The sequence below is a fragment of the Coffea arabica genome, chromosome 1c, assembly GCF_036785885.1.
Source record: "Coffea arabica cultivar ET-39 chromosome 1c, Coffea Arabica ET-39 HiFi, whole genome shotgun sequence".
Taxonomy (NCBI): domain Eukaryota; kingdom Viridiplantae; phylum Streptophyta; class Magnoliopsida; order Gentianales; family Rubiaceae; genus Coffea; species Coffea arabica.
In genome coordinates this window covers 43,964,361-43,987,600 of record NC_092310.1, presented here as the reverse complement: position 1 = coordinate 43,987,600, position 23,240 = coordinate 43,964,361, and the positions used below count along the sequence as shown (strand labels likewise).

Here is a 23,240-nt window from a genome sequence, read left to right as displayed (position 1 = left end):
GATATTATCATAAATTTTAGGGAAGATTTCTGAAATTATCTCTAATAAAAAAGGTGAAGGGTATTCCTTTTACATATTCGAAAGGCAAAGGTATGTACTTAATAGTTGGAGGGTTAAAAATTAACCAACCATATAATTTGAGGGCCATTTAGATTTTTGGCCCTTAGTTTTAATTTTAGTAAACCGAATCGGGTGCTGGGGTGCCGCACCTGCACTATTTTCTGATTTGAGGGATAATTCGACAAACTTCCCCTAAAATTTAAAATAATTGTTGACAGTTCGCCAAAGGTTTAGAAAGTTTCTCAAACCTTCCCTTCTCTTACTGTTTTTACTACACAACCTCACTGGAAAAGTGGAAAAGAAGCGCAATTTTTTGTCGTTTGTTTGACGAAAGTAGTGGGACCCACAAGAAAAAAATTTTCCCCCAAGTTTCCAACAAAACTCATCCTGAAAAAAATCATGTTTATTATTAAAACTATTCTTAAAGTTTAGATAATGTTATATATTCTTTTTGTAGGCACACCCAAGACTAAAAATATTAAGACATAAGCGCATTAAAATGCTTGAAGAATTGGGAATCGTTTTGTGGAAGTGATGCAGCAACTAGCGAATGGTGTCAAGGTGGTCCTAATATCAATGCAAAACAAATGAGAAAGAATGGAACCATAAATGAAAATGAATTGGAAGATGTGGTGGAAGTAGATGAAGGTGAACATAACAGTCAAGTTAAAGAAACTCCCCAACAAATTGCTGCTAAGGGTCGAGGCGCTTCATCCTCAAATACAACTGATAAGGATGAAACTCATCGTGCAAAAAATGCCAAAACCTACATTCAGACCATAAATGTAGTTGCATCAAGTATCAAGCAAATGGCAGAAGCAATTGATAGAAAAGATGAACAAGCATTTATCAATCTATCTACTTTGCTTAACGACATAAAGGCAGTTGAAGGTTTGGATGAAAATTGTGTTTAAGAAATATTTGAGAGTCTTGTGGCAGATAAGACTGAAGCAATGACATTTTTAACTTATCCACCTGATAAGAGAATTATATCTATTTAAAGAGGCATTATAACATTGGCGGCTTGAGCAGGGTTGATGATGACGACGATTATAGTGAGGATTTCTTAAATGGCTTATGAAAGTTTGAGTCTGATTAAAATAGTAACTAATAAGAATTTCTAGTTTATAAAGAGAAAAAAAATAATTTTTAGTTTATTGACGGTGATGTATTTTTGTGTTTTCTTTATTTTCATGGTATGACTTTGAATAAATTACGTAGATTTAATAGCGTCATTCAACTTTATTTTCATGTTAGTTATTATTTTTTTTGAAATAATTATGCAGTTAAATATGTTATGACTTATTTTATGCTCCTTTTAGGTAATATTTTAGCAAATGAATGTATTTTTATATTTCAATATGTTAGTCTCTAACCAATGTACTAGTACTTCGATAGTATCTATCCAAGAAGTTTAAACAATTTTCCTGTAACATTTATCAACCAAACACAACAATTCAAATTTTCCTATATTATTTTCTTATCTATCAAACACATACAGGAAATTTAGTTTCTTTTACCTTTACATCACTTCATCTCACTTTTCCCACGACACACTTTCTTGCATGACATTTTTGTCAAACAAATGGAACCTAAAATATAGCTATTATTAGCAAAATCAGTAAATAAAATCCTAAACATTTCATATTTTCTATCACAACTCAAAAAAAAAAATCCACTAGTACTCCAGTACTTTATTAGAGGGGAATCAAAGGATAGTGGTTCATTTTGATAGTATAATTTGGGAAAAAATTAACAAATATTATCTTACATATATCATAAACACAATTTTCAATCACGTTTTTATCTTACATGCATTACATCATAAAAGTTCTACAGTATTATTCTAAATAATCATTTTCTAATAGTTTCATATCCAAACACACTCAATACCTCTTTTTGTTTAAACTAAAATGGATAAATGCTTTAGGTTTTTTTTGGTTAAGAGTAAAATAGGTATATTATATTGTCAAGGGAGTTACATTTTCTTTACCTAAGTAGAGCTTTCTACAATTGTACTAAATCTTAAGGTAGGGATGTGAAATTATCAATTTCATTTAACAAAAAATGAGTTTATAAATGAGCATTGGACTAGCGTGATGACATCATGCATTTATTATAAATAAATAAAGCATATAAAACGTAATTAAAATAAATAAACACACAAATCAAATAGAGCACATAACACATACGTATAATATTTAGATGCAAAATTCTAGAAAAATCGAATAAACATATAAACACACAAGCATGCAAGCACACAAGTAAAGAAATGCACATAAATATCTAACTATTACATGTGGGGCTTTAATTACAATTTAAGGGTGGACTTTAAAGAAATAATAATCTAACTATTATATTTATCTAATTAATTACGTTCGGACAAAAATAAAATCTATCTATTACATAGCCTAATTAAATATATTTTTTGGGCATCAATCTATTATAATTTGGTGTTTAAATATCCTCCAAATAATCATAAAAATTAAATATAATAAATAAAATTTTGAAATGAATAAAATGAGTAAATACAAGAAAAACACTCAAAATATGCAATCACACATAAAAAAAATACATAGGAACACATAAAAGGATTTAAAATAATAATAAAAAATACGTCCCTTGAAATAGTGGTTAGATGAGATAGAATTGCTATAGTTATACTTCAAAATTAACAAAATAGTCAAGACACCAATTTAATTAATAATTAAAAAAGAAAGTGTAAACATATGACAAACTCACTTCACTACTATAAAGGAATAAAGGCTACGTTTGGATTTGCAATTATTTCAAAAAATTGTTTTTGTCTTTAAACAACACACTTACTATTAATCAGTATCAGATTAGTGCATAGTACAAGGTAGGCAAACCTACGTCGTTTTTGCAACTGTTGAACCAATTGTCTTGTATTTGAAACCTGAAAACTCAACCCTAAAACACAACCCACTCCCAATTGAGAATAACGACGTTGCCCTCCATACCCTGTTTTTCTCTCTTTCTACTGTTACAGATCTGAAGAAAGCTCTCCATCAGTGAGACACAAATTTCAGCGGTAATTTTGCACATCTTTGTACGGTTGTGCTCAATCGTTGCAAAGGTTGGAGGCTACAGTAATTCACACCCATCTGCAGATTCGCTCAGCCGACCTACTCCCAATTTTGCAAATTTCGGTTCGAGAAATGACCACCAGATTACCGGGTGCTTCGACAGAGAGCACGCTCCATGGCCAGCAAATTTGTTTTTATGGTAAGCTTCCTCTTTTTTTACCGGATGCTAAACCGTTTCATGAGATTTCATTTTTTTTTCTTTTTTGGGGAAGAAACTGCTAGCATTGGTATGGATATGGCTACTTTTAGGTCTAAATGCATTTCTGTACTATAGGAGAGCAATAAATGTTTGTTTGCTGCTTCTTAGCTTGCTTTCATTGCATAAATGTTTATTTGCTGCTTCTTAGCTTGCTTCCACGGCCATCGAATTTGCTGTTGTGGTAAGCTTCCCCCTTCTTTACTGGTTGATAAACTGTTCCAGGGGATTTTATCTTTTTCCTTTTTTGGGGAAGAAATGGCCGGCATTGGTATAGAAATGGCTACTTTTAGGGTCTAAATACATTTCTATATTATAGGAGAGCAATAAATGTTTGTTTCCTGCTTCTTAGCCTGCTTTCACCTCATGACAATGAAGCTATTGTTGCTTATTGCATACAAATAATTACTCTTGTAGTCATAATATTCTACTACTGTATTTTTTAACTCCATGTGGCTGGCTAATGGTTATTTAATGCATGTAATTCGACTGCCACTTGTGATACACTTTGTACTCTGTCTAAATTCATCCTTCCTGGTGTGCTCAAAAACAAGTTGTCATTTGATTGTATGGTTGCCACCATTTAAAGCTACATGCCCCTTGTAACCCAACATGCTTATAAAGGTATATTTGCTTTGTTGGGATTTGTTGAATATTTAGGTAAGACACAATATAATTTTTTGTAATTATCTTGCTAGTATTGAAACAGGCAAGCAGCCAGACTACCCGTGCATCCATTTCTACATGGGGGGGAACGATTTGATCCAATGCATTTCTAACTACTACAAGGTTTTCTTGCTCCTCCTCCTGTTTGGACATTATTAAGAATATACGCTATTAATCGAATACACTGCCTGCCAATGCATTTTGTTTATTGTTTCTAGATTTGTCTATGGGTTAATTGAGATGAGAAAACAAAGGCGCGGATATTCAGAGCGTGTGCATTTCTCTAAGGATCACGAAATTGCCTTTGCCCAGCACCTTGTCAACATGTATAGGGCTAATGAAATTAGGGACAATAACATTTCTAGCTATGTGGTTCCCGAAATACAATGGCGGTTGAATGGCCAATACGGCACCTCCTTCCCTTTCGATAGTATAAGAGGCAAATACTATGTAATGCGAGAGTTAACCAAACTGTACATTTTCTTTAAGAGAAGGGGAACGGGATTGGGTTGGGATAGCTAGAACCATACATTCCTTATGGACGATAACAAGTGGGCCGGGATGGAGCAGGTACAACTATTCATGAATTACAGATCTAGCTGCGTATGTTTATTTTTTCTTATTTTGACTAATTTGTTAACTTCTTTTTTTTTTCCTTTTTTGTACAAGGTCAACCCCAAAATTCATAAAATTTCCAAATGACTGCTTAGTCTATCATTTACTGGAGAAAGTGTTTGTCAATCAAGGCGCAATGAGAGACTTCAGCTCTAACTTCAAAAATGACTCCCGTAATTCAGTCGATGAGTTAGACATGAAAACTGCTGCATGATGTGCACGAGAAAAAGGAAAGTCGGAGCATGAGGACTAGGATGCCAATGTACAAGTAGTAGGGGCAAATAAAGAGAAAGGGAAGAAGGGTAAAGGAAAGCGGAAGTCTAGTGACACATCAAGCGGTAGTCCTATGGCCATTGCGTCCGGTTCAGTGACTAATAGATACTTGAAGGCTCTTGACACTATTGAATCGCTTGTTAGCCGAAAGAAAACTAGCAGCATGAGTGTGTCAGTAAGCTCTCCGACCAAGCATCGTTCTTGCCCTGGATCAAAGAAATCGGAGTATGATGTTGCTATGGCTCAACTTCGGGCATTAGAGGACGTGAATTACAAAGCCAAAATAGCAGCTACAGAAATATTGAAGGACCCTCAGGAGTTGGCTATTTGGAATTTAGCTGGATCGGACGCCGACTGCATCACCTTTATGAAGCGTCGTGGCTGCCTCTCACCTAAATATTGCACTCAGGAGCCCTCCCCACCCCCATTATAGTCGTTTGTGCATTGGAGCACTTCTTTAAAACTGGCTGTCATTGCCTTTGTTTGCTTATGTTTGAGAACCTTAGTTGTAGCATTTGCTACCAGAACTTTGAATGTTTTTTTTTTCTGCGACTATCATTTGTTTCTTTTAAGTCATGTGCTTTTGGGATACCATGACTTTTTTGAGTATTTTATAAATTCAGACAAGTTAGCAAATAGTTGTGTCAGTTGATTGATAATATAGGTGGCCAACTCATATAGTCATATGTTGCTCTTCTAGTTGTGCATACTTTGTCAATACTTTAATTCCTAGTCTTTTTCCATTTGATTGTTACGATACCATTTTTTTTAATGTGAAATTGTTCAATTGTGTTAGGAAGGCAATGCCTTGCCTCGTAAGAACCTCCCAAATTTTAAGAGTTTGGGTTCCAGGTATTTAGCACTTTTTAAGTCTTTAGGTTTATTTTTCTAGTGGCCTTGATTTTGATCTATATTATTGGCCTACACCCTGCAGATTCACCTTTAACGAAGCTGCACCGATAAGACTTGATGAAAAATGAACATTATGCACATAGTGGGGACACTTCTGACGAATCTAATAAGGATGAGCTCCTTTTGACCTTTGCCATGTTTGTGCTTCTAGGGTTGGCGCTATTCGACCCGTACCTAAACCCTTTCCAAAGGCGACGAAGCTGATGAATCTAACAAGGATGAGCTCCTTTTGACCTTGTGCTTCTAGGGCTGGCGCTACTCGACCCGTACCTAAACCCTTTCCAGAGTCAACGAATCCGAGATGGTTCACTGTCAGGTAAACAATGGGTTGTAGAGCTAATAAACGGCCATCGAGATAGAATATTCAACAATCTTTGCATGGAAGCTCCCCTTTTCCTACAATTATGTGACATGTTGCTGGAGCGTGGCTATTGGGAGCCGCACCCCACACAACAGATTGGAATTCATGAGTCTGTCACCATTACTCTTATGTGCTTGAGTCATAATGAGCGACATAGGGTTCAAGCCGAGAGATTTCAACATTCGTTAGAGACAGTGGATCGTCATCTACGATGTTGCCTTCGATCTCTCATTCGATTGGGATGTGATTGTGTCAGGCCAATAGATTATCACACAACTCATCCAAGAATACAGAACAGTACTCTGTTCTGGCCATGGTTTAACGTTAGGGACTAAATTTTCAATTAGCCATTATGAAAACCTATTAAATATGTAACACTGGCCCATGTCATTAGGATTGCGTTTGAGCTACTGATGGAACACACGTATCAGTTTGGTGCAGAGCTAAAGACAGGGATCGTTACCAAAACAAGCATGGCGGCATATCACAAAATATTCTAGCCGCATGTGATCATAATATGAGATTCATTTATGTTAGGGTAGGGTGGGAGGGTAGTGCCCATGATTTTAGGATCTTACGTAATGTTTTACTTGATCCTAATTGTGCCTTTCCAATGCCACCAGCAGGTGCGTGAAATTTAATTCATAAATCACAGGCTATTGAGTTTTCTTCCAACTAAATGCATTTCTCAATAATGAATCTCGTTGATCTCACCATTAATATGCAGACAAATATTTTAAGGTGGATGCGACATACACAAATATGCCAAGATTTATGACTCCCTTTAGGGGTGCATGGGAAACCCCACAAGAGTAGGCAGTAAAAGCACTTTTCAATAGATGCCATGCATTGTTAAGAAATATTATAGAACACACATTTGGTGTGTTGAAAAAGCATTTTTCGATGCTACAGGGGCCCATGCAGAAATATTTGATAGCAATGCAAAACAACATTATCCTTGCTTGTTGTGCCTTGGCACAATTTCATGCGGGATCATGTTCCCAACGACACATATTTTGTTGAAGAAGAAGCTGTTGGAGCACTAGCGAATGATTTAAACCAGGGCAACCAAATCTTTGGGCCACAACCAGTCGATATGTCAGTTGAGGAATTGCTAACTAGAATAAAGATCGGAGAGCAATAGCCAATCACATGTACTATCACCAATATCAATAGAACATGGTGATCTCTCCCTCGTGGGTCTTTCTAATTACTGTAAGGGATTGTTGTTGCCTTTTTAATAATTAATGTTTCCACGACCAAACTAAATGACACGTAGTCTTATGGACCTATGTAATGCTTATCTTTAATTGTACCATAGACAAATTAGGCCAGGAGGAAGGCTATGCAAAGCCAGATTGATTACAAAATTTAATTGTTATTTTTCAAAAACAGTGGATCCAAACACGTTTATTATTCAAAAATAATCTGTTTGTCAACGACAGTAATCCAAACAATATTTGTTGTTTTTAAAAAACATGTACAGTAAATTTTTTAAAAAACATCTCCAAAAACAACTAATCCAAACATAGCCACAAATAATCATAAACTTTCTAAATTTTACTAATTAAATGCATTTAAATGAGACATGAATAACAATTAAAGAAAATAAACCAATTATACTTAATAAATCAAAACTGATAGGGCCTCAATTGTAAAAATTTAAAAATTTTAAAAATTTTGAGGTCAACATTATAATTTTTAAAAAATTAGGGATCAAAATTGAACAAAAGATAAATTTTAGGGATCAAATTATAATTAAATTAATAAACTAATTGAAAGAAATTCAAAAATTTTAGGGTCATAGTGAAATTTCTCAAAAGATTAGGGACTAGATTGCAATTTTTGTATTAAATTTCTTACCAAAAAAGGCCAACGGGCCATTTTATTTATTTTCTGGGCCTAAACTCCTTTGGCCCAATGAAAAATCCAAAGAAAAAGAATGGTCTAGCCCGTTTATTTGGCTAAGTAAATCCAATCAAAAAAGGTTAGGCTTTAGGTACAAAACCCATGTCACAAAAACAAAACCCAACAGCAAAATGACCTTAACCCAATTCTTAAACTATTTTCCTAAATCCAAAGAAAGGAAAGAACATGTCTCCCTAAAAAAATAAATTCAACAAAATTATTTAGCCCTTAATTACATCCCAAAACACAGAATTAATTTACTCAAAACATACATAAAATATGCAACAAAGGGTCAAGGCTCGAAAAGGGAAGATTTGGTTCATTTTTCACAATATTTTGGGCCTTAGTGTCATTATGCAAAAATGGGGGGGTGAGATTGTAATTTTTCTAAATTTCCATTTCAAAGATGTTCGAAGCTTTGTGCAATCTTTGCAGTCCTTCAAACACCGCAACCATTCTCAAATGATTTCCAAAAAAAATTCGGATTCAAAACACATAGGATTATGCAACCTCATCATCAACACCCAATCTTATTAACCAAATATCATATTTTACTCAAGATTATAATAGAAACTTGAGCTAATGGTTCACAAAAGGAAAAAAACATCAAAAGAAGAAATAGCAAGCATAAGTGCAGGAAAAATTTTGATGGATTGGGTGAGGATTGAGGCTTATATGAAGAGGAAATGATTAAAAGGAACTACTTTTGATGAGTAAATGCAGTAAACATCGAAGAAAGATGAATCCAAGAGCGGGAAGGTGAAGCTGAAAGCTCTTTGGAACTGACTTCAAGAGCTAACAATGTCGTGACTTCAAGCCCGAATTCGACAATCTTAAAGGCGTTTTCTCTAAAAGTTTTGTGAACAAATTTTGTCCCTCTACTACTGTAGATAGTGCAGAAATGAATAAAACATCTAAATGACTAAAATTGAGATCGAATTTTGATCCAGAAGAAGGCAGAATGTTCAACCTTGACTCAACATTTTCAAGAAATTTTTTCTGCTTCTTTTTTCTTCTTTTTCTCTCTCCCCGCTCTCTCCCTTTCTCTCTTCTTTTTTTCCTCCACCATTTTGTCCTCTCCTATCCTTAATGCTGCGTTTTGTTGCTATTTAAGTGAGGTAAAATCCCTCCAAACCCTTATCTCAAGGGTTGTTATGAAAGCTGGTTTTGCTGGAGGTTTTGGAACCATTGATCCTCTTGTTTCTGGAATTTTCTTGATGAATCTTGTAGAGGTGATGTGGTCTTGTACTAGCAAGGCTTGGGGACAAAGAAAAGCAAGAAAAAAATTGCACGAAATTTGTTCAAAAATCCAGCTGTCTCTTGTACTGGTTCCTTGCTTTTGGTACAATTGGTGAATGTGGTGATGGGAATTTTTTTTTTTTTTTTTTACAACTGATCTGATTGTTCCTTCTTCTTTTTTTTTTTTTTTTCCTTTCCTTTTCTTTCTGATTTTTCTGCAAAAACAATGAAATAAAAATCAAATGAGATGAAATTATTTTTCTTAGAAAAATAAAAATAAAAATAAGAATAGAGATAAATAAAAATAAAAATAAAATAATGAAATGATTTATAAAAATTTTGGTCTCTACAAATTGCCCCTTTTTGTCTGAGTTTCACAGAAATTCAAGACAAAAACATAGACACCAAATTATTTACCTGTCTGCTTCAACTGCAATCGAATCAAAACAAACAAAATGAGTTCTTAAACAAAATTGAAATTAGTAAAAATAACACGTGTGCTTAAATTCATTGGCAGGATTTGACTGAATCCCAAACAACTAGTGAAAACTTGAAGCGTTATTTTGAAACTAAATCGATCGGTTGGATACAATCCAAATCTGAACAACTAGTGAAACCTTAATAAATTGGTGGGATGAAATAAAACCCAATCCCAACAAAAATAACAGTTGGTGGAATGAAATTCAAATCCAATGAAATAACGGTTTGTGGGATAAAATCCAAATCCAACAAAATAATGGCTAGTAGGATAAAATCCAATATCAAGAAAATAAACAGTTGGTGGAATAAAACTCAAATTCAACAAAATAACAGTTGGTGGGATAAAATCTAAATTCAATAAAATAAACGATTTGTGAGATAAAATCCAACATTAAGCAACAAAACGCAGAAAAACGCAGCATTAAGGACAGGAGAGATTTGAAGTTGTAAGGTGAAACCGTCAAAGAAAGGCCAATTAGATTCCTTTTTTCCTTTTGAGTCTAATAAAATTAATTTTTTTTGTGAAGCTGGCTTTGGATGTGGTGGCCTGAAACCATGAAGCTTATGTTGATTTTTTTTTCAAGAGTTTTTGATACCGAATGATATTCAGTGATTAGAAAAGGATTTTATCATAATTAACTCAAGTTGAAAGATTCACACGGCAAAATACTCAATGAGCTCGTTTTGCTTAGCCATGGGTCACTTTTGCTTGACTTGGAATTAATCATTAATTTTTACTATCTACCAAATTTTTTTTGTCAATCAAGTACTTGTACCGTACTCCTACTCGGCAATTTCCAGCTCCATGATAGTAGAATACTTATTTTCTTTATTTATATTTTAATAATCAAGTGTAGGTTCCAGTATGCGCGGGTACTTTGTTACGCAAAATAATAGTAGTAGACAAAATTACTCGTTGACATGAAAATCCACCGTATCCTATACAATATAATTCGAATATAGGTTATCTGATCTTCATTATTTAACTAAGTCAAAAGAGAGTCGGATATACAGTACGTTTAAGGTCACAAGATTAAGAACCCACGAGTACTTGACCCGACCCGTGCATGCGCGCACACACACACACACATACTACAAAATAATCTTTTTAGAGCTAGTTAATTAGTTTCATTGAACAAATTGCACCACAAATATGGGAGAGTATAGATTATATACAAGATTCATTTGTAGAAATTATGATCTTATGTATTTTAGGAAAGAGTTTAATTGTTGTGGAATATATATTAAAAGAGGTATTATTTATTTCAAATTTTCATTGATTTTGAACTCTTTTAATTTTTTCCCCTTTTTCCTGTATTCTCTTTACATGTTTGTTTCTTGACAAAATACTTTTTTTGAAAAAAATCTTTGTTAAATCTTAAATCAATATGTAAAATACAAAATTAAATTAGCATTATAAAAAATCAAATGGAGAGCATGGTAGGACGAGTACCCATTGACCCAACTCTATCTTGGTGGATATTCGATAATCGAATACTCGCTGATATATGGGGCAAGTGAGGGTCAAAAACTGGCTAATCAGGCAAGATGCGGGTGTGGGTGCAGGTCGGTTCGGTTGTCAGGAACTTAAGTGCAATTGTTTATATCTGAGTTACGATTGGGGATTAAGTTGGGAAATGAGCTGAAGATTGCAGAGAGGGAGAGAATCAGAGAGAATGGGGAAGAAACAGAATTTAGAAAGAGGAATTGAAATACATCTGATTACCAAAAACAAAGTCTGTATCTCTCATGCGTGGGCCCCCTACTTATAACAAACTTAACAACCTGCAATTGCTAAGTAACTACTTTAGCTAACTACTAACCCAAACGACATCGTTTTGACCTTTAATTGAAATATACCCAATTAATCTCAATTCAACAATTTCATATCCTGACAATTCCCGCCTCTTAAGATCAGACTTGTCCTCAAGTCTGGAACGTGGGAAACTGGTGCTCAATGAAGGACTTGTCCTCCCATGATGCTTCCTCATAGTCCAGTTGATCCCATTTGATCAACAATTGTATAACAGGTTGGTCTCCCCGCATAATGGCCCTCCTCTTCAGGATGACTTCTGGTTGTAAAGGGCATTGATCCTGAGTGTCAAACTCTGGAAGTTTGGTGGAGCTGTTCTGCAATGGCCCCAACTTCTTTTTGAGTAATGACACATGAAACACAGGGTGCAGTTTAGTGCCTGCAGGTAGTTTAAGTTTATAGGCCACAGACCCAATCTTCTCTTCCACTTGAAAGGGACCAAAAAATTTAGCAGATAACTTGAGACATTTCCTGACCGCAATAGTTTGTTGTCTGTATGGCTGCAACTTCAGAAACACCCAGTCTCCCACAGCAAATTTCCTTTCAGTTCTGTGTTGATCAGCAAAATACTTCATTCTCTGTTGAGCTTTGACTAAGTTATCCTTGATGCAGTTGGCAATTCTGGTCCTTTCCTGGATCATGTCAGAAGCTACTGGCACTACCGACTCTAAGTAAGGACCAAGGGACAGGGGTACTGGTTTGTATCCAAACAGGGCCTCAAAGGGAGTCATTTCAAGACTGGAATGGTAAGTAGAGTTGTACCACCACTCAGCCATTGCCACCCACTTACTCCACTGGGAAGGCATTTCCCCAGTCATGCATCTGAGATAATTTTCCACGCACTGGTTGAGTCGCTCGCTTTGTCCATCAGACTGGGGATGGTAGGATGAAGTATAATGCAGTTCAGTTCCCATCACCTTGAACAGCTCTCTCCAGAACCCACTAGTGAAAATCCTATCCCTGTCAGTAATAATGGATTCTGGCAGACCATGCATCTTGTAGATGTTGTCTAGGAAGGCTTGAGCTACTGTTTTGGCTGTGAATGGATGAGTGAGCAGAATGAAGTGGCCAAACTTGGTGAATCTGTCAATGACTACCAATATGGTATCAAAACCCTGAGATTTTGGCAGTTTTTCAATAAAATCCATGGATATGTGAGACCAAGCTTGTTTAGGAATGGTAATTGCAGTAGTCCAGGGTAGGGAACATGCTCAGACTTATTTCTCTGGCAGACGTCACAGTTCCTTATGAATGACACTACTTCTTCCTTCATTCCTGGCCAGTAAAACAGGCTCTTTACCTTATGCCAACAATTCCTCTGACCAGAGTGGCCCCCTAATGCTGAGGCATGTAGGACCCTAATGACCTTGTTCCTGGTCTCATTGGCACTACCAACAAAAATCTTACCTTGATGTCTAAGTACTCCATCAACCCAAGTGTAGTCAGAATGTGAGGTGGAATCCAACAGTAACTGAGCTATGATATCTTGGCACTGAGTGTCACCCTCATAGCTCCTCTGCAGTTCCTCAATCCACCCAGGTCTAACAGTAGTGATGGCTAGACAGGAACTAAGTGGAAGGTGGTGAACATCATTAGGTCGCCTGGATAGTGCATCTGCTACTTGATTCTCAGCACCCTTCTTGTATTGTATCTCATAGTCCAATCCCATTAGCTTGGTCATCCATTTGTGTTGAAGGGCAGTGTTCAGCTTCTGATCCAGTAGGTACTTCAATGACTGATGATCCATGCGGATGATGAAGTGATTTCCAACCAAGTAGTGTCTCCATTTGGTAACTGCCATCACCAGAGCAAGCAATTCTTTCTCATAGACTGATAGGCCCAGGTTCCTTGTGGATAGTGCCTTGCTCAGGAAGGCTATGGGATGTCCTTCCTGCATCAGAACTGCTCCAATGCCCCCTCCACTGGCATCTGTCTCTATCACAAAAGCCTGCTTAAAATCTGGTAATTTAAGAACAGGAGCTGAACACATGAGTTGCTTCAAGAGATCAAATGCAGCCTGTGCCTGTGTGTTCCACTTAAAATTGTCCTTTCTAAGTAACTCAGTCAGTGGCTTGCATACAGGTCCATATTGTTTAATGAACCTCCTATAATAGCCAGTAAGTCCCAAAAATCCTCTCAGTTCCTTGACAGATCTTGGTATTGGCCATTGTCAAATGCTATGGACCTTGGAGTCATCCATACTAACCCCCTGATCAATGATAGTGTGCCCCAGGTAGTCCACTTGTTTCTGAGCAAACGCACACTTGGATTTCTTCACATAGAGTTGATGCTTTCTCAGCAGGTCCAGTACAATCCTTAGATGTTGAACATGATCTTCCAGTGTGTGGCTATATATCAAAATATCATCAAAGAAGACTAAAATAAATTTCCTCAGGTAAGGTTGAAATACCTGATTCATGAGTGACTGAAAGGTTGCAGGGGCATTTGTGAGCCCAAAAGGCATTACCAAGAATTCAAAATGACCACAGTGAGTTTGGAAGGCTGTTTTAAAGGTGTCCTGTGGTTTCACTCTGATTTGGTGATAGCCTGCAGTCAAATCTAACTTGGTTTTGAACACAGCTCCTGATAACTCATCCAACAGTTCATCTACATTGGGTATTGGAAATTTGTCTTTAATAGTGATCTCATTCAGCTTCCTGTAGTCCACACAAAACCTCCAGGTGCCTTCCTTCTTCTTGACTAGTAGTACAGGGGAGGCAAAGGGGCTGTTACTGTGTTTCACAATACCTTTCTGCAGCATTTCAGTAACCTGTCTCTCTATCTCCTCCTTGTGACAGTGAGGATATCTGTAAGGCTTAAGTTTGAATGGCTGAGCCTCCTGTTTGAGAGGAATCTCATGGTCTACGCTCCTACTTGGGGGTAATGAGCTAGGAGTCTGAAAGACATCCTTATAGTCCTGTAGCAGGGCCTCTACCTCTTGAGGTGTGGTTTCTGACTTCCCTTGTCTGTCTTTTTCCTGTTGGCCACACATAGCCATACACATCTGTTTCTTGTATTCTATAAATGTTCTTAAGTCCTTGCCCCTGATCAAATCCATGTCACAGTTATCGGCTTGGCCATGTAGATGGATTTCATCTCCTTCATGGTGCAGGGATATCCTGAGTTGTTGGAAGTCGAATGTGATGGGACTGAAGTGTGTCATCCAGTCCACTCCTAGGATTATGTCCCAACCTCCCAGTTCCATTACCTTGAGGTTATACCTGAAGTTGTGTTGATTAATCCTCCACTGCACCCCATTGCATATTGCATTGCTGGTGACACATGATCCATTCCCCATTATGACAGAGAATGGTTGATCCACCCACTGATAGCCTATGTCCATCCCAATTACAAGCTCACTGCTAATGTAGCTGTCTGAGCTCCCAGTGTCCACCAATATCAGTACTTCCTCCCCATCTAAGATTCCAGAGAGTGTAATAGTTTTTCTCTTAAGAGCCTCAGATAAAGCATGCAGTGACACTTCCATGGCCTGTCCAAGATTCCCAGTCTGTTCATCTTGTTCTCCAAGGGCATCCTCAAATGCAGAATCCTCCTCCTCTTCCAGTGTCATACAATTTGAGTGACCCACTCTACACTGATGTCCCATTCCATACTTCTCTCCGCACCTGAAACACAATCCATTACTCCTCCTATACTGCAACTCCTGAGCAGACAACTTTGCTGGTTCCTTAGTATCCCCTGGTGAACTCCTAAACTTAGTGTGCTTAAAATTGCTAGTGGCAGGGACCTTGTAAGAATTTGTTCCAACAGAAGTGTTAGCACTTCTGGTTATGCCAAATTTGTTTTCTCCCATTGGCCTGGTGTTTTCCTTGGAGCTTTTATTCTGGATTCTTATGACTTGCTCTTGCCATTGAGATAGCTCGAAGGCTTCAGATAGTGTGGCAGGTTTCAGCATCCTGACCACAGGCTTAATTTCTTCCTTAAGTCCACTTATGAAACTGGAAATAAAATAGTTTTCATCCAGGTTTCTATTTTTGATCATCATCAAAGGCTTCAGCTCCTCAAATCTCTCCTGATAGTCCTCGATACTGCCTACTTGTTGCAGTTTATTGAATTCTTCCACTATATCCTTACACGATCTATCATTAAACCTCCTACATAACATATCTTCAAATTCCTCCCATCCTAATCTAGGCTTTTCAATTTTTACACCTTGGAACCATTTGTCAGCCTTGCCATCCAGATACATTTCAATGATTTCAATTTTATGCTCGTGTGGAACTTGATAATTCAAAAAGTATTTATTACATTTCCTCAGCCAAACCCTAGGATGTTCTCCAGAAAATAGCTGTAAATCAATTTTAGGAGGATTTGGAATCTGAAACTTACTCCAGTCCTTCTTGAAGAGTTTCTGAGCTTCGCCTTCAGGTTGTATCCTGCAGTGAGCTGGTGGAGTTGGTAACAGTGGCGTCTGATCTACTGGCAATCTTCCATCCCCTTCAGTAGTCTTCTCCTTCATAGGAGTCCTTAGCAGAAGATTGTTCAGCTTTTGCTCCAAAATTTTGAGAAAATTCTGCTCCATACCTAATAATAGGCCTTCCATCCGTTTGCTACTCTCCTCCAGTTCCTGTTTCAATTCCTTTTTAATTTGCTGCTGCTCCGACTGTGATGTATGGAGAGATTCTACCAATTCCTGCAGCTTGATTTCTTGTTTCTTAACTTGCTCCTCCAATGACCGGAATCTAGTGCCTTCTGCCATTGCTAATGGTAATTTCCAAGGATCTCTTGCTCTGATACCAATTTGTCAGGAACTTAAGTGCAATTGTTTATATCTGAGTTACGATTGGGGATTAAGTTGGGAAATGAGCTGAAGATTGCAGAGAGGGAGAGAATCAGAGAGAATGGGGAAGAAATAGAATTTAGAAAGAGGAATTGAAATACATCTGATTACCAAAAACAAAGTCTGTATCTCTCATGCGTGGGTCCTCTACTTATAACAAACTTAACAACCTGCAATTGCTAAGTAACTACTTTAACTAACTACTAACCCAAACGACATCGTTTTGACCTTTAATTGAAATATACCCAATTAATCTCAATTCAACAATTTCATATCCTGACATCGGTCAAGTGATGCATGGAGCGCATACTTGACCCTTACCCACCCATATTGATTTATAACTACGGATGGATACAGTTCAAATTTGTGTTCAATCAATACTACCGGTCGGGTCACTTTTCCCTTTCACGGGTCAAGTAGTCGTTCAGTAAACTAGGACTGCGAGTTGATCAAGCTATTAGACTCAAATTCGCGAGTAACTAACTCAACTATCCGGCTTGAGTTAGACATTGACTAAACTCGAGTCAAGTTTAAACAACTTCAAAATACTTAAAAATCGTGCTTGAGTATTATATTTCTAAACTTGTAAGCTTGACAAATCTAACCGACACACACACACATGCACCCACATACACACACATATATATTATTTTTATTTTTTATGTTTATTATTGTAAAATATCGATTATATTCTTTGTTTAAAATTATATGTAAGATAGAGTATTATTTGAAATAATTACTGTAACATTTTTTGTGATATGATGTACGTGAGATAAAAAAAATGGTTGAAAATAGAAAAAAGTAAATTAAAAAATGTGTTTATAATACAAGCGAAATATCGAAATATCATTTTATTAGGTGAATTTGATTAGATTGAATAGACTCCATTAAACTTGATTAGATTTCATCAAACTCAATTAACTTAAGTTCAAACTCAAGTAAAACTAAAATCGATCTAGCTCGATCTCGAATTTTTATGAACTCAAGTTAAACTAAAACTCCCTCAAGAGGAATTGGTCATCGCATTTATTGTGGGGTGGGAGGTTAAGAGTTCAAAATCCATTGAGTGTGTGGTGCATCCGTTTAGTTTAATGATTGTTCAGTTCTCGTCAGGTTTTCTGACTCAATTAAGCCATCTTATAGAGTAGGTTCCCCTGGTAGAAGTAAGAGTAGGTTAGGTTATGTTAAACGTGCAGTTACGGCAAAAAAGAAAAGTTAAACTAAAATCGAGCTAGCACGATTCGGTTTCTAAAAACTCAGCGATATTTTAGTTAAAATTCGAGTTGTCAACTGTTGAACTCAACTCAAATGCAGCTGTTTTGGCGCTAGTGAGAGACCAGAAAATGCAGCACACGCGTGAAGATGTATCTAGAATAAGGCTAAGTTGGGCCTTTTGTTTTTATTTTATTCTTTTTTGTCGTTTTCGGCTTTCTGACTTAACGACATCGTTTTCTCTTATCCCAAAACCCCTACACCAACTCCACCTTCTTCTTCCTCCGCTTGGTGTGAAATTACCAGACTCCTCCCTTTCAATCTTCAGTGATAATACTAGAAACTTCTATGGCGGCGGCACCAACAGCTTCAGCTTCAACAGCTTATCTTTGTTCATATGCTTCTCCTCATCGCCCATCCCTTCCTTCATCTTCTTCAAATTATTTCCAAACCCATTTTCCCTTGAAACCCATTTCCTCCAGAGGCTTTTGTTTTTGTTTGCCCAAAAATGCAAACATTCCGGTAATCAATAACAACAGCAGCAGGAGATGCCGATTTCTTAAAGCTTCTCAGTCACAATCCGAAGACTCCGCTTCCGAAGTAATTTTTTTTTTGTTTAGTTGCTTTTAACTCGTGATGGAAGTTGTGGCTGATGTTCTTTCTTGGCTTGGTGTGTTTAGTCGAAGCCAATTTTGATTCTTTATGTATCTTAGATTCATTTATTAAATTTTGATATTGGTTATTGGTAAGCAGGCTTGATTTTGGGGAATTACAAGCTGAATTTCAAGTATAGATATGTAAACATGAACAAAGATGTTGTTATTTTAGTTGATTTTTTATTCTAAAAAATTGTGCAAATCTGCTGGAATTTGGTCAAAATACAGTGAACAGATACATCTTTTCTTTCATCAATTTTGCTTTAAGGTGTCTGCTTTCAGAGAAATTACTAAATCAACTTATTGACAGGAATTGTAAGTAAGTATTTCATTCATAGTGTTTCTTGCTGGCTTCAAGGCTGCTGCTGAAAAATGAAGTTTTGTTTGTCTCTTTTTTCAAAAACTATTAAAACGGGACGAGGTTAAGTTGAGTTCCCCTTACACCACCACCAATGAATCAAAACAGAGAGAGAGAGAGAGAGAGAGAGTTAGTGTACCATGTCTGTATACTTTACAGTGTGTGTCTCATACTTCAAAGTTTAGAGATCGCTTCCTCTGTCAGTGTCTCTGTTTTGAACCTATTATTGGTTCTTATCTCATGCAATGTTCAGTTCATTTACAAAGGTAACAAGTAATGGTAATTTTTCATCAACCATATAAATTTTCTGTATAATGGTAGAAATTTTGAGTACTTTTATAGCTGCCATTGCATGCTTAATAATATCAATGTGATACATGATAGACTGATGATGAAGATGAGACTCCTCTCAGTAAAACAGAAGAGGAAGCGGACCAAGAACTTCCTTCAAGATTGGAGTCTACTATCTCAGCTTATAAGGAGGCCATTTTAAATGGAGATGAGAAAAGTATATCCGATTTTGAAGAGATAATACACATGGTAGAAAAGGAGAGGAATGAGTTGTTAGAAAAGGTTTCTGTTTTGTCAGATGAAATTGGTGCTCAGAAGGACAAGTATGTTCGTTTGCAAGCAGATTTTGACAACTTCAGGAAGAGAACAGAGAATGAGAAGCTAACAATAAGGAGTAATGCCCAGGGAGAAGTGATTGAGAGTCTCTTGCCTATGGTAGATAACTTTGAACGAGCCAAGCAACATATGAAACTAGAGACAGAGCAGGAAAAGAAAATTGATGCAAGTTATCAGGGCATATACAAGCAATTTGTAGAAATCATGAAGAACTTGGGTGTATCTGTTGTACCAACTGTTGGGACATTATTTGATCCTATGGTAAGCCAACACTCTTATTGCTTCCAGCATTCCTGCTGATTTCTTTTTTCTTACTTTCAGCAGGATCTATAACTGATTGGTTGGTGGCAGATTTAGCCACTTATGAACTCTTTCAAAACTTTGATGCAGATGGTAAAACTGAGACCTCAACCCAGATAAGCAAATGTACCCTCTAGTCTGAGGGGCTAAATAATTTTTGGTGAATAAATGTGCTAATGCTTAGAAATTTAGTGAAGTTTTGGTTTTCCAAATTTAGTTGATTATTGGTGGGGAACCCTTGAGTAGGCCGTCAGGCTGAGACTCGACGAGAAAGAAATGATGCTGGAGCAACTGTAATGAAGATACAGTATTGGATCCCCTTACATATTAAATCAGGACCTGGTATCCTAGTTTGACTGGATTAGTTATCCACCTAGAAGTACTATGATAGTTGGCCAGGTTGTAAAACAATGTAAACCAAGCCTATAAGAACTGAACCACTATTATGGGTTGCAATCATTTTTGCAAGAAAAGTAGGCTGTTTTGGAAGTATATTTGTTATACGTCCATGAATTCACAAGATTGCCTACTCCAAGAAAGTATGGAGAATTATAAACTCCCTGGTGTTTCGAATTCTGATTTCTTGTTTTGGCCTCCCCAAAAAGAATTGTTGTTTTCTTTGATATTTCTTCATTTGATGTATCCTTTGTGTATAACAGAAATGATTAAAGGGTTCATCTACATGTTTTTCACTAACTCTATTGGAATTCCTGTATTCTGTTCACACTCTCTTTGGGCTATTATGTTATTCAGTTTTTTTATTCATATTCTCTTTAGTCGAACTATGGCCTTCAGTTTTGGGTGAAGGCAGTAAAATTTTCATATTCATACTGTCTTGGTACACCCCCAAAAGCTCTATTTCCTTCTCTCCAATCAGGACAACTTTATAAACTGCAATGGAAGCTGAAATACAGCACCAAGAAGGTGAAAATAGGCTGTTGTGGTTGTGATTGTTGAGTGATGGTGGACACTTAAATTTTGAGGTGACAAGCTTGAGGGATAAAAAATGTGGAAAAGAAAGATCAGACCTAGAAAGTTGGCATTGAACTTGTCAAGTTTTACAGTTACCATCTGATGGTTTGTGGTGTTGAATGTTTGCATCCATGTGGAAAGATACACAATAGCATTGTTCTTCATGATTGTAATTGAGAAATACAAAGCTACTACAAAAAATGCATATGGACTGAGATATTTTTCATGCTGAGAATACTCAACTGGATGAAATTAAAAGTACGAAGCTTGGAGAGCTAGCAATTTGAGATTGAAGTTCCTTAGGTCCTAGATTAGCTGCTGAACACGATTCATTTTGTCTTGTAAGTTCCTCTTGTTTATTTTTTTGCAAGAGGTCATTCTTGCCTCAATTTCTGCAACATGAACAATAGCACCCAAACTATTAAAAGTTTTAAAGAATAGGTTTGGAATTCATGTGCTTTGGCATACTTGATTTCCAAGAAAAGGCTTTTTGTATAGTAGTGATTTATCTTAGATAGACAAGTTTGGAAATTCTTGATTCCTGTCAATCTCCGATTCATTTGTAAAGGAGCATTTCATAGCAGTTTTCATCTTAAAACTTAAACTTTTAGGCCGTTGGGCTTCTCCATGTAGCATTTTGTTCGGTAACTTTTTGTAACCAAGCATCAGTTACAACTCTCAGAACAAGAATGATTAATCTTCTCTATAATTGGCCTGACATACTTCCAACTTATCAGAAATGTCCTTCCACTTGCAATGCCACCCATAAGAAATTCTTTTCTCTGAAAATAAGGGGTATTTACATTATGAAGGCCAAAAGTTTTTAATAGGTGTATTCCCCCCCCTCCCCCCCCAACCCAAAAGAAAAGCCAAATATTGTCTCTTCCTCCATAATAAATCTGGGAGTAAGTTTCTTTGTTTAGGTAACTATCATCTGTTCCAGCTTCCAGAAAATGAAATTTACCACGAATGTACCCCGTAATACTTTGTTACATTTGGCCCAATGTCCCAACCCAAACTTAGTGTTAAATCTCCATATGCAATGAACCTCTCATCCAGAGATCAAATTTCTTTGCTTACGCTACTCTTTGAACACTTGGAACCATGAAATAAAACGAAATTTTCAAGGCAATAATACTGCTTTTAATCAGCTTGACGAGAGATTGAGTGTCACTGGAAAATTCATCTGAAACTTTCAGTGTTTACATGTAATTCTTCTAGCTTAGAATCTTTTTTGTAATAGTTGTCTGCAATGTTAGTTGCTGCTGTTTACTGAAAGCCTCCATTGCTAACTTGGTTTTGAACACAGCTCCTGATAACTCATCCAACAGTTCATCTACATTGGGTATTGGAAATCTGTCTTTAATAGTGATCTCATTCAGCTTCCTGTAGTCCACACAAAACCTCCAGGTGCCTTCCTTCTTCTTGACTAGTAGTACAGGGGAGGCAAAGGGGCTGTTACTGTGTTTCACAATACCTTTCTGCAGCATTTCAGTAACCTGTCTCTCTATCTCCTCCTTGTGACAGTGAGGATATCTGTAAGGCTTAAGTTTGAATGGCTGAGCCTCCTGTTTGAGAGGAATCTCATGGTCTACGCTCCTACTTGGGGGTAATGAGCTAGGAGTCTGAAAGACATCCTTATAGTCCTGTAGCAGGGCCTCTACCTCTTGAGGTGTGGTTTCTGACTTCCCTTGTCTGTCTTTTTCCTGTTGGCCACACATAGCCATACACATCTGTTTCTTGTATTCTATAAATGTTCTTAAGTCCTTGCCCCTGATCAAATCCATGTCACAGTTATCGGCTTGGCCATGTAGATGGATTTCATCTCCTTCATGGTGCAGGGATATCCTGAGTTGTTGGAAGTCGAATGTGATGGGACTGAAGTGTGTCATCCAGTCCACTCCTAGGATTATGTCCCAACCTCCCAGTTCCATTACCTTGAGGTTATACCTGAAGTTGTGTTGATTAATCCTCCACTGCACCCCATTGCATATTGCATTGCTGGTGACACATGATCCATTCCCCATTATGACAGAGAATGGTTGATCCACCCACTGATAGCCTATGTCCATCCCAATTACAAGCTCACTGCTAATGTAGCTGTCTGAGCTCCCAGTGTCCACCAATATCAGTACTTCCTCCCCATCTAAGATTCCAGAGAGTGTAATAGTTTTTCTCTTAAGAGCCTCAGATAAAGCATGCAGTGACACTTCCATGGCCTGTCCAAGATTCCCAGTCTGTTCATCTTGTTCTCCAAGGGCATCCTCAAATGCAGAATCCTCCTCCTCTTCCAGTGTCATACAATTTGAGTGACCCACTCTACACTGATGTCCCATTCCATACTTCTCTCCGCACCTGAAACACAATCCATTACTCCTCCTATACTGCAACTCCTGAGCAGACAACTTTGCTGGTTCCTTAGTATCCCCTGGTGAACTCCTAAACTTAGTGTGCTTAAAATTGCTAGTGGCAGGGACCTTGTAAGAATTTGTTCCAACAGAAGTGTTAGCACTTCTGGTTATGCCAAATTTGTTTTCTCCCATTGGCCTGGTGTTTTCCTTGGAGCTTTTATTCTGGATTCTTATGACTTGCTCTTGCCATTGAGATAGCTCGAAGGCTTCAGATAGTGTGGCAGGTTTCAGCATCCTGACCACAGGCTTAATTTCTTCCTTAAGTCCACTTAT

The 23,240-nt window shown here is 37.1% G+C and overlaps 1 protein-coding gene and 1 long non-coding RNA gene across 3 annotated transcripts; both read left to right on the top strand.

The window, feature by feature from the left end:
* Nucleotides 1-2,935: 2,935 nt before the first annotated feature.
* LOC140016765 (uncharacterized) lies at nt 2,936-5,553 on the top strand. The gene is made up of 2 exons (XR_011822976.1): nt 2,936-4,599; nt 4,699-5,553. It is a non-coding gene; the product is annotated as an uncharacterized lncRNA (long non-coding RNA).
* Nucleotides 5,554-17,878: 12,325 nt separating this feature from the next.
* Nucleotides 17,879-22,228, top strand: LOC113724104 (uncharacterized). Of its 2 annotated transcripts, XM_027247047.2 has the most exons (4): nt 17,879-18,243; nt 19,042-19,545; nt 21,866-21,966; nt 22,084-22,228. In XM_027247047.2, the coding sequence occupies exons 1-3, from the start codon at nt 17,992-17,994 to the stop codon at nt 21,920-21,922; spliced, it is 813 nt and encodes a 270-aa protein (XP_027102848.1). In that variant the 5' UTR covers nt 17,879-17,991; the 3' UTR covers nt 21,923-21,966; nt 22,084-22,228. The 2 variants fall into 2 exon arrangements, with proteins under 2 accessions (XP_027102848.1, XP_027102851.1); XM_027247050.2 differs by lacking the exons at nt 21,866-21,966; nt 22,084-22,228 and adding an exon at nt 19,675-20,308 and having other exon boundaries at nt 17,880-18,243.
* Nucleotides 22,229-23,240: the final 1,012 nt, after the last annotated feature.

Coding starts and splice junctions, on each gene's coding strand:
- LOC113724104 (XM_027247047.2), top strand. CDS start 17,992: ATGGCGGCGGCACCAACAGCTTCAGCTTCAACAGCTTATCTTTGTTCA. Junction 18,244..19,041: donor CCGAAGACTCCGCTTCCGAA/GTAATTTTTTTT, acceptor GATACATGATAG/ACTGATGATGAAGATGAGAC. Junction 19,546..21,865: donor GGACATTATTTGATCCTATG/GTAAGCCAACAC, acceptor TTTTGAACACAG/CTCCTGATAACTCATCCAAC.